The sequence below is a fragment of the Urocitellus parryii genome, chromosome 1, assembly GCF_045843805.1.
Source record: "Urocitellus parryii isolate mUroPar1 chromosome 1, mUroPar1.hap1, whole genome shotgun sequence".
Lineage (NCBI taxonomy): Eukaryota > Metazoa > Chordata > Mammalia > Rodentia > Sciuridae > Urocitellus > Urocitellus parryii.
This window is the reverse complement of record NC_135531.1, coordinates 182860940-182876266: the sequence shown is the minus strand read 5'-3', so window position 1 is coordinate 182876266 and position 15327 is coordinate 182860940. Positions and strand designations below refer to the sequence as shown.

The window sequence follows — 15327 nt, the reverse complement described above, 5'->3', positions numbered from 1 at the left end:
CCCCTGAGTTCAATCCCTGGTCCCAAAATTAAAAAATAAAAATAAAAGGGAGTAGGGATGTAACTCAGTGGCAGAGAGTGCCCCGGGTTCAATCTTGGGTATCACACCTCCCCCCCCCCCAAAAAAATGCATGTGGCTCACACACCTGGGTACTGTCATTTCCTCTGATTAAGGACAACCCTCAGCTGGGGGGCATTGCCGCCAAGACCATACGGTCCCACCCTCAGCCAGCAAAGAAGAGGACTCCATTTTCTGGCTTTAGGACTTGGACCCTTTTCTTCCCATGCCTGGTGGCTTTCTGTGCTAGTGACACTGCTGGGAGTGTCCCCCCACCTAGTGATGCTTTTCTCTGCCTGACTTCTTTGCTCCTCTCCTGTCCTCCCAGCAGAGGTGAGGTGCTGGTGAGCCTCCTGCTGCATCTCCAGTGCCCCCTCCGCGGTGCTGGAGAGCCCACTCAGTGGGCCATGACCTTGGGAGGTGCCAGCACCCCTGGTATCAGCTCATCGACTTTCCTTCTCAGGCTGCAGGATTTAGCACCAACAAATTCCAGCCCATATGCACAACAGTTAAATATTTACCAACCCTTGGATTGGGTAGGTGATAGTAAATCTTCAGGAATGCTTCAAACCAGCCCTCTCCAAGGTGAAGTCGCTGCCACCAAGGGAGGAAACACACACTTTGTCCTCTCCGTTGGACAGGCAGAGCCTGGAGGTCTTGACTTTCTCTTAGGAGGCTTCCGTGTGTGTTTGGTTTTGGCTTCTGCAGTTCAGGTTTCTTGAGGGCAAGGATCAGATCTTTTGTGTTTCTGTGTCTCCCAGAGCCTCTAGCCGGATGCTTAAAACCCAATAAACACGCATGGAGCTGCGTTATGGGGAGCTGGCCTTCATCGATTGTGCAAGTGCCTCTTCTGCCTGCCTCGCCTCTCGGCAGGATTTCTTCCTTCAAACAGCATGGATTTCAGGACTGAATTTTGTTGTTTTATTTTTCCTTTGGAAGTTGCCTTAGATTCTTATATGCATTCACACACGTATCTGTACTAGGAAAAAAGTGTTTCTGATTTTCCTCCTTCCTTGTTGGCTCAAGATCACATGACTGATCCCAGAGGCTAGGGAGGCTGAGGCAGGAGGATCACGAGTTCAAAGCCAGCCTCAGCAATTTAGCGAGGTCCTAAGCAACTTAACGAGACCCTGTCTCTAAATAAAATAAAATAAGGGCTCAGTGGTTAAGTGCCCCTGGGTTCAATCCCTGGTACCCACCCACCCCCCAAAAAAAAACTGATCACATGACTGTGATGTTTACCTCTGGTGGTTTGATGAGATACCTTTCATAGTTTGCTTGCTCCGAGGATGACTTCAGGACTGTTAGGTCTCCTTGCCATGTTTGGTTTCCCCAGTACGACCACAGTAACCTGCTTGACCATGGCCCATTATGGGTACATGGAGTTTGTGTTAATGGGTCAGTGTCTCATGTGTTGGTGTTGATGGGTGCTTGGAAGGGCCTGAGGAGCATGGGCTGGTGCCTCTGCAGCTTCCAGCTCATCCTGAGGACTGCTGACCTCCATTCACCTGGCCCTGTCTCTCCTCCCACAGTGCTCTCCGTGGCCTGATGTGGCTTACCAGGTGAACAGCGCCCCGTCCCCAAGCTACAATGGCTCTCCCAACAGCTTTGGCCTCGGTGAAGGGTATGTCCCACCGTTCTCTCTGTGGGTCCCCAGAATGAAGATGAGTATAGGTTCCTTTCTTGATCTCTTCTCCTTTCCATAGCCTGGTATCTGCCTGGGCTTCACCGTGGTTAGATGGGTTGTGATAGCCTCATGGGATGGCCTCAGGTGCCCTCTGGGGCAGAATGACCCTTTCAGAGCTTCCCAACTGAGTGTTGGATGGCCCCGGTGACAGGGAGGTCCTTCCTGGTTCTGTGTCCAGCTGCAGTCACTGAGGGGAGCAGGTCCAGTGGATCCTCTGCACCCTGAGCTTCAGGCTTCATAGAACTGAAGCTGGTCTTACCACCGCCTGCCTGGCTCTGTCAAGGGACAGGCCACATGGCCAGGGATGTGGTGACAGGGACAGTGCAGGACTATAGGCCAGGCCACACTGAGATGGCTCTGTGGGTTCTTTCCAGGGCTGGGGGTGGAGGCAGAGAGAAGGCCCAGCCAGGTGGGTTTAAGAAGGGAGTGCAGAACCCCCTAGGGCCTTAGAGCCCCTGCTTAGCAGAGAACTTTCTAATCAAACATCGAGGTTGTTCATGACATTTATTTTACCAAAATAAAGCACCCTCCACCAACAGCACAGGTGTTCCTTCCCAAGTCTCCCACTAAAGAAGGGCATGTGCCGCCCTACTGGGAAAGCCCGGCGTGTGCTGTGGGGCTTGATTCCCTGCAGGGCCCCCCGGGGTGTACAGGGAAGATCTGGTGGATGACTTAGGTTCTGAGTTACTGGGAGACCTGGGCCTGGGTCCCCTTGGTCAGCCTGCCCTGCTCTTGTGCTGGGGCTTAGGGGGGAAGCCCCCAAGTGGGAGGGGATTCTGATAAGACCCACAGAGGTCCACTCATAGGGGCCTTGGTGATGCTGCTGACTGCTCAGGGCAGGGTGGAGGTTCCCTGTTCCCTGGGGGGCAGTGTAGCCCATCAGAACCTCTGTTCTGACAGATGGGCTCCTTAGACATTTTGGAGGATCGGACCTAGCTTCCTGCTCTGATCCAGAAAATTCTTCTTTTCTTTCTTCTCTCCCCCCCTCCCTCCCTCTCCCTCTCCATCCTCCTCTCCCTCCTCCTCCCTCCCCAGGGCTGGGGGTCTTGTGCATGCCAGGTCAGTGTTCTACCACTGAGCCACACCCTGTGCCCCTGGCTCAGGGAATTCTTGAGTCATTTCATTTAAAACAAGGCCCACCCTGTCAGGACCTAAGCACAGGCCAGGTGATGGGACCCTGGTCCCGCCCCCCCTCATGGCCTCTCCATTTTCCGTTGCAGGAACAGCTCTCCGACCCACCCGGTGGAGGCCCTGCCCATGGGCACTGATGTAAGTGTACTCGGGGCTCTCAGGCTGGGGGTCCCTTTGTGGGTCCTGAGCGGCCATCTGAAGGCCCCCCTCTCCCATAGCACCTGCTCCCATCGGCCACTATCCAGGACGCCCAACAGTGGCTGCACCGCAATCGGTTCTCGCAGTTCTGCCGGCTCTTCGCCAGCTTCTCAGGTGAGCAGCTCCACACAGAGCCTGAGGACCCCCAGGTGTCTGGGAAGCATGTAGCCAGGCCAGCCGCCGTCCAGGACCTGTCCCGGGCCCTGCAGGGCCTGGGCTGTGTCTGTCTGGGAGATGCACGCTAGCATGGGTCCCTTCTCTCTCACGTGTGACCTTGGGCCAGAGGCTAGGGAGATGCCATGCTCCCCACATGCGATGCTGCTCAGGAGGGTTCCAGTGACAAGTGACTTCACGGTTCTCTTCGGGTAACTTTACCTAGATGACCTCATCTGCTGGGGTGTGTGGGCTCTGGCCAGCCCAGGAGGAGTCCGCTTAGCCAAGCAGGGTGCTGCGTGCTTGGTCAGTCTTCTCTGCACTTTTCTTACCAAAATTTTGCTGTCTTGAGCCATGACCTGGGGACATGAGGAAGCTGGTTTGTCCTTCTTTAAAAGGTTTTCGAAGGCCCAACTGGTGGCCCTCAGGCAGGAGTCCAGGTGCTGTGGGTCACAAAGGTGAACTGAGCAGTAAGCCTTGCCACTGAACAGGGTCCATCCAGAGTGACAGGGACCAGAGGTCTGGCCCTAGCCAGAGCGGTGGCTTCCAAGGCCATCTGTGGCAGTGGAAGAGAAATGGCATCCGCTCATCTTTCAACTCAATGTCCCTAAGAGCCTTCTTGATGTTTGAGGCAGACAGTGACCCTGTCTTCAGGGCTGGCAGCTTTGAATCAGTGCAGATCTGTGAACCACCTGCCCACTTGGTGCAGCAGGGCACGTCTGTGCTGGGGTAGGGCTGGTCACCGATGGACCTTCACGTGGGCTGGGCGGGAAAAGAGAGAGGATCTTACTGAGGTGTCCTTGAGCAACGGCTGGACATAGAGGCCGGACAGAACCAAGTGGGCACTCGGGGGGCGGGGGTTCCAAGCAGAGAAAGTGCAAAGACCGCAAGGTGGGTGCTTCCTGGCATGGTCATACAGAGGACCCAGGTGGTTGGTACAGAGTGGACTTGGGGAGGCCCTGAGGTCCAAGGGGTAGGCAGGCTAGACCTCTGGTAGAACAGTAGAAGGACTTTGGCTTTTACTCCCAGTAGAAAGGAAGCCATTATGCCAAGAATGTCTGATCAGGAGACAAGGGATGGGAATTTTGGCTTCTAGTATACATGTCTCTTTGAAAGTCTTGTTGGGTGCTGGGACCTAGGGGAACCCTTGCCTTTGAGGAGGGTACAGTCCTCATGCCGTGCTAGCGCTAGCTGTCTTACTAACCTGCCAGTGTCTGTCCCCATGAGACACTTGCCTTCGTGTGTGCCTTTAAATGTGGGGGTGGACACAACACTTGGGCATTACCTGCCAGAGCCAGACCTGCACGCCTACCACCCAGCGGACGCGCCACATGCATTGACCAAAGACACGTGGAAAAGTATTTCATGAGCCTATTCCTAGTAGCCCCAAGCTGCAAGCACCCCAAAGCCCATCCGCAAAGAGTGGCTACATGAATTATGATATAGTCATGCAATAAGCTGCATCATCATGGACACCCAAAAAAATCTCTGTGTTAAACTCAAATGAGATCTGAACATGACTTGGAGTGAGGGAAGCCTGTGCTAGAAAAGTACCCTGTGGTACTTCCATTTCCATGAACTTCAAAGAACAAGCAAAGCTGGGTAAGAAGTCAGGGTAGGGGTTCCCTAGTGGTAGGGGAGTGGCTGTCACGAGACTGTGGGTGGCTGGTAATGTTCTGCCCCTTGGTCTGTGGCTGTGTTCAGAATGTCAACCTCCAGTGAGCTGAATACTAATACACAGAGACGTGCACATGTAATCCATGCCGACATCCCGATAAGATCTGAGCATGTAGATTAATGTTCATAAAAAGTACAGAGGGAGGGGGCAGGCAGGCCTCAGCGGGCAGGACCTGTTGGCCTCCCTTCTGTGCTCTTTTGTGAGCACCAGCCTTTTGCTTCATCTCCTGTGCTGTGATCTTGTTTGGCTCTTTGCTGTTTCTCTCTGTGGGATGTCGGGTGCCCACCAGGGGAGAGGCCAGCTCTTCTTTACCCCCAGCCTCAATGGGAGTCGGCAGGCGCTCAGAGATGGAGCCCTCCCTCTGTGACCCACATAACGGCCAGCCCATTTCCCTGCCCAGGTGCCGACCTGCTGAAGATGTCCAGAGATGATCTGGTCCAGATCTGTGGCCCTGCAGATGGGATCCGCCTCTTCAACGCCATCAAAGGCAGGTGGGTGTTGGGAAGTCAGTTGGAGGCTGGGGCTCAGCCAGGTGCGGCAAGAAAAGCCCGTGTCACATCCTCTTAGACTGCACAGATAGTCCAGCTCGTGGGAAAAGGGGCGGGAGGGATCTTCCTATAGTGTGGGGACAAATGCAGGAGGAGGTGCTGGGGGAAGGGCAGGGGAGTGACACGCAATCTGCCACAGCAGTTCCTGCCTGGTGGCCCTTCATTCTTCTCCGTTTGACTCCAGCCTCTGGATCCCGGCCTTGGCTACTTCCTGGGCTCTGGGATGTTTGCATGGCCCTGGCTCAGAGCTATGTCCCTCTGAGGGGCCATGGACTAGGGCAGGGCCAACACCATTGCCACCTACAGTTTCCAGGGAACACTCCAAAGCAGCCCTTTCCTAAAGAACTTTCTCCCACATTCAGAATGTTCTACAGTTATACTGACCAGTCCAGGAGCTGCTGGCCATGTGGGGCCCTGGAGCACTGACCTAATGAGACAGTTAAACTTAATTTCAACTTTATTTAACTTTAGTGAACTTAATGTGTTTTTCCTGGTGCCAGATATCAAACCTAAGGCCTCACGCTGTACCACTGAGCTATATGCCAAGGTCTCCGCTGAAAATCCCCAAGGCATTCTGTATCCTCACCACCATCTTTTCTTCTTCCAAGTCCTTCCTGCCGCAGGTTTCACTCCATGTTCTAGAACATTCTAAACCACTGGAGTTTGGTCGGTCATACGTGCTATTTATTTCTTCTCCTCTTCTCAGGAATGTGAGGCCAAAGATGACCATTTATGTCTGTCAGGAGATGGAACAGAACCGGGCAACTTTGCAACAGAAACGGGACGGCAGTGGGGACAGCAACCTCTGTGGTGAGTTGTGGGGACCACCGCTGGGACCCAGATACTCAGGCCCTGCAGCCTGGCTTCCAAGCCCAAGCCCAAGCCCAGGGCTCGGGAGGTCGGGTGCTCCCAGGGCTTGGCTTCATGGAGGGGCAGAGTTGGGACTTGCACTCAGGGCTGCTCCTGCTAGAGCCTCTTGTCTCCCCAGAGTGCTCCCCGAGTGCCTCCTGAGGAGGCTGTGACGGTCCCTCCTGGGCCCCCCTCGCTGTCCTGCCTCTGAGCACTCCTCGGGGCCATGTCCAGCTGGGGCAGCAGAGGCCACCGACAGACGATTGTGATGAGGGTGTCAGCCTACAATCCTTCTGGTTCTTTCTTACCGGTGGTCTGATTGTTTTAGGAATAAATTCAGAAAAATTGGAACTGGCTCTGAAACCTTTAAGAAACTTAAACTTTTATTAAATTGAGAAAAAAATTCTTTAATTTTCTTAAATTAAAAAAAAAGCAGTATCATTAGAATTTGGTTCTAAAAATCTGAGTCTCAGGAAGGAGATGTGGAGTTCTTACCTGGTAGGTCAGTCCTGGAAGGGACCACAGACAGACAGTCATCCCATTCCCTAGGGAGGATCTGACAGTGGCTTTGCCTCTTTGAAAACCATCTGTTGTGTGGCTGTAACCCTAGAGCCTCCTCTGCCACCCTGGCTGGGAGCCGCTTCTGTGTGTGCTTTATAAAACATTGAGCCTTTAATGAGGTCTTCTGAACAAGTGTTCCTTAGTTAAAGGAGAAGTTTGGGCTGGATGCAGTGGCTCTCTGGGAGCCCAGGAGAGGCGGATTGCAGGTGCAAGGACAGCTGTGTAGTGAGATCCCATCTCAAAATATCAAGGGATGGGATACAGTGCAATGGTAGAATGCACCTGGATTCAAGCCCCCCACTACTGCAAAATCAAGAGAGAAAGTATGAAAAAAGTAAAGGAAACGCACATGTAATCCAATTGTGTTTACTTTTGAGGAACTCAAGGCTCCTTAAAGTTGAATAATCCACCCCAGGTTGTCCCTGGAGGTTGCACCAGGGACACAGGTCAGAATCACCTCATGCTCCTCCAGCCATCACCCCCAGCTAAGTGTCACTGGTGTTGGGTGAGTCCAGGAGACTCTCCATTTCACCTAAAGTGCCCCGGGAGACTGAAACGGGGAGCGGGAGCCAGGGCCCACATGTTCACCTGTTGATGGATCACACCTCTGCTCTTAGCTATGGCTTCCTGGCAGGTGCCCATCACTCTGGGAACAAGCGTCCTTACCAATGAGTCAATGATTTCTCAGGATGGGGTAGAGAGTCATAGGCAGGTGCAGGCTAATTTAACAACCATTTAAAAAGAAGGCACTTGCTCCTCCTGCTCCAGTATACCACGCCATCTTCCTGGAAGAGCTGACGACCCTGGAGCTGATTGAGAAGATCGCCAACCTGTACAGCATCCCCCCCCAGCACATCCACCGAGTCTACCGGCAAGGCCCCACCGGCATCCACGTGGTGGTGAGCAACGAGGTGAGGGCTGCTGATTATCCCAGCCCTGGTGGCTGGGCTTCGGACTTCCAGGAGGAGCCCCCAAACCCCATACCATGAATGTCTCCCACGGGGATGGCAGGGATTGTGGGTGGCAGACAGGTTTCATCTACATGCCACCTGCTCTCAGCTGCAGTGGGGACAGCTCTGTCCATGTCTGGGTCTGAATGGCTGTTGGGTAGCTGCACCCTACTCAAGCCTTGCTCTGCAGGTCTTCCAAAGTGGGTGGCAGCCCCCAGAGTAAGCCCCAGGAGAGGGGAATGGGATTTGGGTTTGGGTGAGGGAGCAGAGGTAGCTCATGGGAGATGAGAGCAAAAGTCTCTGCTAAGGGATAAAGGTGCCTTGGCTTCCCTGGGTCTGTCCCCTGCAAAGAGGCTTGTGCCACAGAGGTGAGCTCAGGTATGGAATAGGGTCCTTTTTGAGCTGTGGCCCCTGATGCCTGGAGAAGGGGAGTCTTTAACAGGTTGCTGACAGTTTAGGCATCCTTGCACATTATAGAACTAACCGATGGGTTTAAGCTCGCTCTATCCTGCTCCAGCCTTCTAAATAAATTCTTTTTTTGTGATACTTGTGATTGAGCCCAGTGGTGCTCTACTACTGGACTACATCCCCAGCCTTTCATTTTTTTTGAGAGAGGATCTTGCAGGGCTGGGGATATGGCTCAGTTGGTGAGTGCTTGCCTTGCATGCACAAGGCCCTGGATTCAATCTCAAGCACAAAAAATAGTGGGGGGCGGAGAGAATCTTGCTAAGTTGCTGAGGCTGGCCTGGAACTTATGATCCTCTTGCCTCAGCCTCCTGAGCTGCTGGGATTGTAAACGTGCACTACCCTGCCCAGCTGCTTCTAAATAATAGTCACAAGGGGCAGCGTGTGTGGAGTGTTGTGTTAATCATCTTTCTTTCCCTATAACAAATACCAAGGTAGCCAGGAAGTAAAGGGAGAGAAAGAGGAGGCACCTGGGTCCCAATATCCCCTTCAAGGACCCTCTCCCCCAATAACCTAACTTCCTCCCATTAGGCCCCACCTCTCAATAGAGCCACAGGCTTCAGATCAAATTTTCAACACATGGACCTTTGGGGACATTCAAGATCCAAACTCTAGCAAGTGCTTACTGTACTGGGGCTACTGTTGTAAGGGCCCCATGTAGTGGCTCATTGAGCCCTGGCAGCCTCCCTGTGAAATGGGTGCTATCATCGAACTCCATAGATAGGAAACCGAGGCACTCAGAGATAAATGGCACCAGGTGGCACAGGTGGAGCTATGGTGGGAGCCCAAGTGACAGTTGCAGAGTCTGAGCTGTGAGCCAGCAGTCTCCAGCCTCCTGAAAGAAGAGCTGCATCGGTGGGAGCCCGGGTGGGACCCTGAGCCCCCGGCTCAGCCCCCAGAAGACCCAAGCCAATTCCAGGAACTCTGAGCCCCTGTTTAGAGGATTATAGAGGAAACTAGGTACTGGAATAGTGATTGGGGAAAGGAGAGAAAATGTGGACTTGGAAATTGGACTGGTCCCTACTGCCTCCCAGTCGCTGAGCGACCTCAGGGGAATTTATGTGAACTCTTTAGCCTCAGTTTCTGTGTGTGCAGAATCACACTCACCAGCCAGGCTGTGGTGAGCATGGAACGAGAAACAGGGTAGGCACCAGGAGACACCAGATAAGCCGGGGACCTTCTGATTGACCCTGTTCATAGTAGGCATTTGTTCATGGGCAATATAGAAAATGTCCTTAAATCGTCTGGACAAACTTGTCAGTAACGTCCTGTTCCTATTTTTTGTACCCATTTTATAGATAAGGGAAACAAAGCCCCGAGTTCCTGTTTTGAGAGCTTTTTTGAGAATAGTGGAAGATGGAAGTGCCCTGAGCAGTGGGCAGTTGTCCTGGCATGGAAGGTGCCTCACTCTGTATTTCAGAAGGCAAGAGTGTGAGGAGCCCTTGCAATTTCATGGGTCTCCGAGGAAGTGCTTCCCTGGCTCGCCCCATGCCCTTAAGACCAGGCAGTTAAGCAAGTGAAGCAGAGAACAGGACTCAAATGCCACCTTGGCTAAGTAGGTGATTCTTATTCCCCAAAGTCTCCTTGCTTCTTAACCCTGAATCAATTGGAAACCCCTGGTTCTTAATTGCCCAGAGCGCTGGAGGCGACCTGGTCAGCCGCGGCGCCGGCCCTGGGGTGTAAGGGTGCTTAATTAAACAGGAGAGTTACTTATTAAGCCCATGTGGGCTCTGTTTAGGGCTTTGCATACCCAGGTGGCTGGCCTGCCAAGAGTCCTAGATGGAGCAGGCAGCAGTATAGAATAAATGTACTTCACGCACCATTAGACCCTGCAGGGAGGGGCAGGGGTCGGCAGGAGGATGGATTTGCAAGATTTGAGGCAATAATCCAGAGCAGGTGATAAAATGTGTATGCATTTTTTTAAATTTAGAAAGGGGCTTTGCTATCTTGTTGGGGTGTGTGTTGTGTGCATGTTTATATATGTGGGTATATTAAGATTTAAATGTATGTTGTGAGATACGTCACACATATGCAGAGAGTACATGAGACTTAATTGGGCTGCTTAATAAGTCCCTCTGTCTCTGCACTTAGGTTACTAGAAGATTACATTACAAGTGCCTTTTTGGCTCATTTCATGTCTACCCCTCACCTGCTAGTATGAGTTTTATATTAATCACTCCCTTGTCCCTCCTCAACATATTATTTATTTTGCCAATTTTAAAACTGTATAAATGGAATAATAGTGTATTCTTCTGTGACTCTTTTTTTTTTTTATATTCTGCATTATATCCCTGAGATTCACGCAAGTTGAGGGGCATTGCTGGAGGTCATGGAGCTGCTGAGCAGCATATGTGATTAGATCCCAGTTGGTTGGCTATTGGCTGATGTCAGGATTGGCCTTAATTTTGTGTTATTAGAGGCAGCATGAGTATAAACATTCTTAATGCATGTTTTTGGGTACATACTTGGGAGTTCATCTAGGGAACATGCCTGGTAGGAGGACACTATGGTCATTTCCACTAGGTCACATGAATGGTTTTCTGAAGGTTTATACCCCTACCCAGAGCAGATGCCATTGTTCTACAAACACACACACACACACACACACACACACACACACACACACACATACACACACACAGGAGATTGAATCCTGGGGTCTCTACCCCAGCCCTTTCATATTTGCATTTTTGAGACAGGGTCTCACTAAGTTGCCCAGACTGGCCTCAGCCTTGCAGTCCTCCTGCCTCAGCCTCCCTCAGTCATTGAGATTACAGGTGTGGGCCACCATGCCTGGCTCTAAGAACTCCAGAGAAATGCCTCTTGAGTCCTGGTTAGTCTCCTGCCATATCTACAGACCCAGGACATGGCAATCTTCCTTTATATTTTGTTCTTCTAGACCACTCATACATAGCTCCTACTCATTATCCAAAGTTTCTTTTCTTTTTTAAGATTTTTACAGTTGTGGGCCACTAAAACAACAGGATGCCTTCTGAGAAACGCTTTGTTAGGCGATTTCATCATGATGTGAGCATCCTAGGTGGCTCATTTGTGAGCATCCACACAAGCAGAGATGATGTCTGTCGATCACTGTACACAGGCTCTTGATGCAACAAAATAATGCAGTGAACACAAGCTGTCTGCAACAGCTGCTGGCATAACAGCAGTCGGGTTTTTTTTTTTAAAGAATCTTTTTTTTTTTTTGTAGATGGACACATCACATGCCTTTATTTTTATGTGGTGCTGAGAATCGAACCCGGATCCCTCCCGTGCTAAGCGAGCACTCCACTGCTAAGCCACAATCCCAGCCCCAGCCCTAGAAGTCTGTTTTATAGCAAATGTTTTTTTGATAAGTAGAAGTACAATAACAACAAAAGTATTGTATAGTAAATACCTAAACCAGTAACATAATCATTTATTATCACCATCCAGTATTATGTGCTGTATATAATTGCATACTCTCTACCGATAGTGCGGTAGGTTGTTGACCCCAACATCACCACAAACACATGAGTAATTGTTTTGCCACTACATTGCTATGGCACCACTTGGTCCTAGGAACTCAGGAATGTTTTGGCTCCATTATAATCTTATGACCCCAACGCATCATGCATGTGGCCCACTGTTGATGGAAACCTGGTTGTGCAGTGCATGGCTGTGTTTAGTTTTTTATCTGTTGCCATTATACACATGCTCCTCCCTGTAGTGAGTATGTTGTAGAGATTGGAAGACCCAGTAACTCGGAGAAAGCAAAACAAGAATCAAAAAAATCAGACCCACAGCCCCTTATGAAATGGTCCTATCTTGTGGACAGAGTTCACGTTGATCTGTATCATGACCCTCTCAGTGATTGTCCCAACATCACCATGTGCCTGCGTTTATGTAGACACAGCGGTGAAGTTATTTCTACATCTGTGGGTGGCTGGACTCCGTGTCACTGAGCCATTTTTTGGTATGTGCTCATCATTGAGGGAACATATTCTCTGTTTTGCCTTACAGATGGTGCAGAATTTTCAAGATGAATCTTGTTTTATCCTCAGCACATTAAAAGGTAAAGCCCCTCCCACCTTGTTTAGTTCAAGCCCATTGTCTGCATCTCTGGGGGGAGCATGGGCAAGGGAGAGCTGGCTGGATGGGTGGGGCCTGTTGCACAGCACCCCTCCAGAGGGTGGCTACCTGCAACGGCCTTCAGCAAGAAGCAACACAAACTTCTTTGGGAACAAGAAGCAATACGAACTTCTTCGGAAACAGTGCTAGACTAGCCCCAGCAAGGTCAGAACTAGTGATATTGGCTTCCAAGTCACTTCTGAAGGGGAAATTGGGGGTCAGGCAAGTTGTTCTCCATGGAGTCAATGCTAAGTAGAAGCAAGATGTATTTCAGTTTATTCATAATGAAGTCTGCAGGAAACCCAAGTATAGAACGTGGTGATAGGCAGAATGGGTCTGGATCTGGAGGGGCAGCATGAGCACCCACCTGAGCCAGATGTCCTGAGAGGACATCAGCATGCCCACTGCCTGCTGAGAGAGAAAGCCTGTGTGCCAGGAGCACGCATTTATTCACAAAAGGCAGAGAAAGGTGTGCCGTGGCTTTCCTTAGGTCTGGGAGGGTAAGTGGATAGGCCATGTCAGAACAGAAGCCCTCTGGCTGAGTCATGGACCCTCATCTATGGTGACGCCATTTCCCCACTTGTTCTGTGGATCTAGCCTGTGTCAAAATATCTGAGATATCAACTTAAAGAAGAGTTTATTTGGCTCACAGTTTTGAAGGCTGGCTGATCCTGCTGCTCTTGGGTCTGTGGGAGCACACGGTGGAGGTAGTGTGTGGCAGAGGAAGCCTCTCACCCATGTTATCTGGGAAGCAAAGAGAGAGGAGGGGGAGGGGCTAGGGCCCTTTCAGCTCCTTCAAGGACATGCCCCCACTGACATAGCTCCTCCCCACTATTAGGTCCCACCTCTCAAAGGGGCCACCACCTCGCAATAGTGTCATAGGCCCAAGCCTCCCACACATGGTCCTTTGGGGAACATTAAGGTGCAGACTGTAGCACAGCCAATTAGAGCCTGTGGGCTTTGGGACCATGAGCCTCCGTGGACGTAGGTGCTTTTGTCCTCGAATCTAAGGCTAAGTTTGAAAGGCCCATTGTCAAAAAAAAGAAACTAGACAAGATACATGCCAAGGCATGTGTTAAAATCCTTGCTTTATGTGACACTTGGCTTTCTGTGACTTTGTTTTGGTGGTCTCTGCTGGTACCCTTGCCCTTCGGGACTCCCAGGTGCTACAGTACTGACCCTTTCCTTACTGTGAAATATGCCTGGTGTTCCTCTCTTGCAGCCGAGAGCAATGATGGCTACCACATCATCCTGAAGTGTGGACTCTGAGCCGAAGTAGGACACTCACCTGCTCCCAGCCCCACGGACCCCCTGCGATGTTGAAATGGCACCACCGTCAGCTCCAGTCTCACCAGAAAATCTGAGGCTAGGAGGGACCCTGCCCAGTCTATGAAAGCTACAGACCACGAACTAGCAGAAACCAGTGGACACAAAACCTGGCATGCAGAGAGCCGGTGGCCCCTCACTGTCCTTTCCTCTTGGCCTCGAGCTATTGAATGGTTCCTTGAGCTTTTTCTCAACCTTGATATTCTAAAAAGGCAAGCCGGGGGAGGGGGGGCACCTTCTCTGAAAACCCAGGCCTCTTAGTTGGAGGCTCACTGAGGGTCTTGGCGCTACCTGTATGGATCCCTTATGGCCATTCTCCTGCCCCCCACAGAGAAAGCTCTTGCTACCTGTATGTTCTCCTCTCTCTGTCTACGTGTATGTTTCCTTTATCAGTCACCCCATGGCATCTGCCTTCCCTGTTCTTGGGTGAATTGTTGGGAGAGGGGTTATTCTCTGCCTTCTGCCTCTTTCACCTTCTCCTTGTTTCTAAGTGTCGCAGCAAAGCCCAGAGGGAGATGTGCTCGTGTCTGTGTGGGTACAATAGTCCCCACAGTGTACGTGTACGGCCAGTCCTACAGATGCTAATGCCGAGGCCTGTCTGTGGTCTGGAGGTGGGCTTGGTGGAATAGAATGACTCTTCCCAGGTAGATCTTCAGGAGTGGGAAGGAATGAGCACCCAATGATTCCTCTTTTTGCTACTTTGGTATAATTCTGTTTCCTAAGCAATCATGGGTAAGGAGGTCTAGGAAATTATCATTCTATTATATCATCAGAAGACCTTGATCATCAAAATACCAGGACCTATAGGATGCACTGGCAAAATCCCATTGAGAGAAGACCTTGTTTGACCAGTGCTCACTTTTTCATGTTTAATAAGGATGATGTATTTTCTGTGAGGGCCCCTTCATTTTTGTCCTTTTTCATTTGTAAGGGGGTATGTTTAGGAAAGCAACATTGGAATGGTTGGATTATCTTAAATATGGGAGATTTGAGTATCAGTATCTATGGTAGAGTCAGGATTTAGTCTTTGTCTTCTATGCTTGTGATCTATACTGACCCAGGGCTTCACCTCTGAGAATTTAGGCTCATCTTCCAAACCACGGTGAACCCTGTGCCTATCAGAGTAGCCTGTTACAGCTTTTGAAATGGAAATTTTGTGGAATATTGGAAATAATGGGAAAATTGAGTAATGGAAATTTTGTAGAATTTTGTGCTAGGTTCAAAGATTGTCAGAACTGGGCAGATGTTGTTTTACAGATCAGGAAATGGAGACCCAGAAGGGCAAAGCCACTTGTGTGATATCACACAGTGATAGAGAAATGAGACACTTCTATAGCTAAACAGTAGCTGTGCTATTCCTATAGAATGAAAGGGGTTCCTGATTCGTTTTCTAGGGGAAAGAGAAGAGTGAATTAACAGAATTATTGAGATACCATTCACATACCATATAGTTTACCCATTTATAGTGATTCATAAAATTACAATCAGTTGTTTAGTATTTTATCACCCCCCAAAGAGATCCTATGGTCTTAGGCTATCACTGCTCCCCAACTTCCCCACACCAGAGAAACATGACTGTCCTTTTCTATATAGATTGACCTATGCTGGATATTCTAC

The 15327-nt window shown here is 50.5% G+C and overlaps 1 protein-coding gene across 1 annotated transcript in view; it reads left to right on the top strand.

Moving 5' to 3' along the window:
* Positions 1-13653, top strand: part of Tfcp2l1 (transcription factor CP2 like 1) — a 55392-nt gene extending 41739 nt beyond the window's left edge. The window contains exons 8-15 of the mRNA XM_026408865.2: positions 1590-1681; positions 2965-3013; positions 3094-3187; positions 5305-5395; positions 6159-6262; positions 7631-7773; positions 12277-12328; positions 13607-13653. Coding sequence (XP_026264650.1) covers positions 1590-1681; positions 2965-3013; positions 3094-3187; positions 5305-5395; positions 6159-6262; positions 7631-7773; positions 12277-12328; positions 13607-13653 — 672 coding nt within the window. The remainder of the gene's footprint in view (positions 1-1589; positions 1682-2964; positions 3014-3093; positions 3188-5304; positions 5396-6158; positions 6263-7630; positions 7774-12276; positions 12329-13606) is intronic.
* Positions 13654-15327: the final 1674 nt, after the last annotated feature.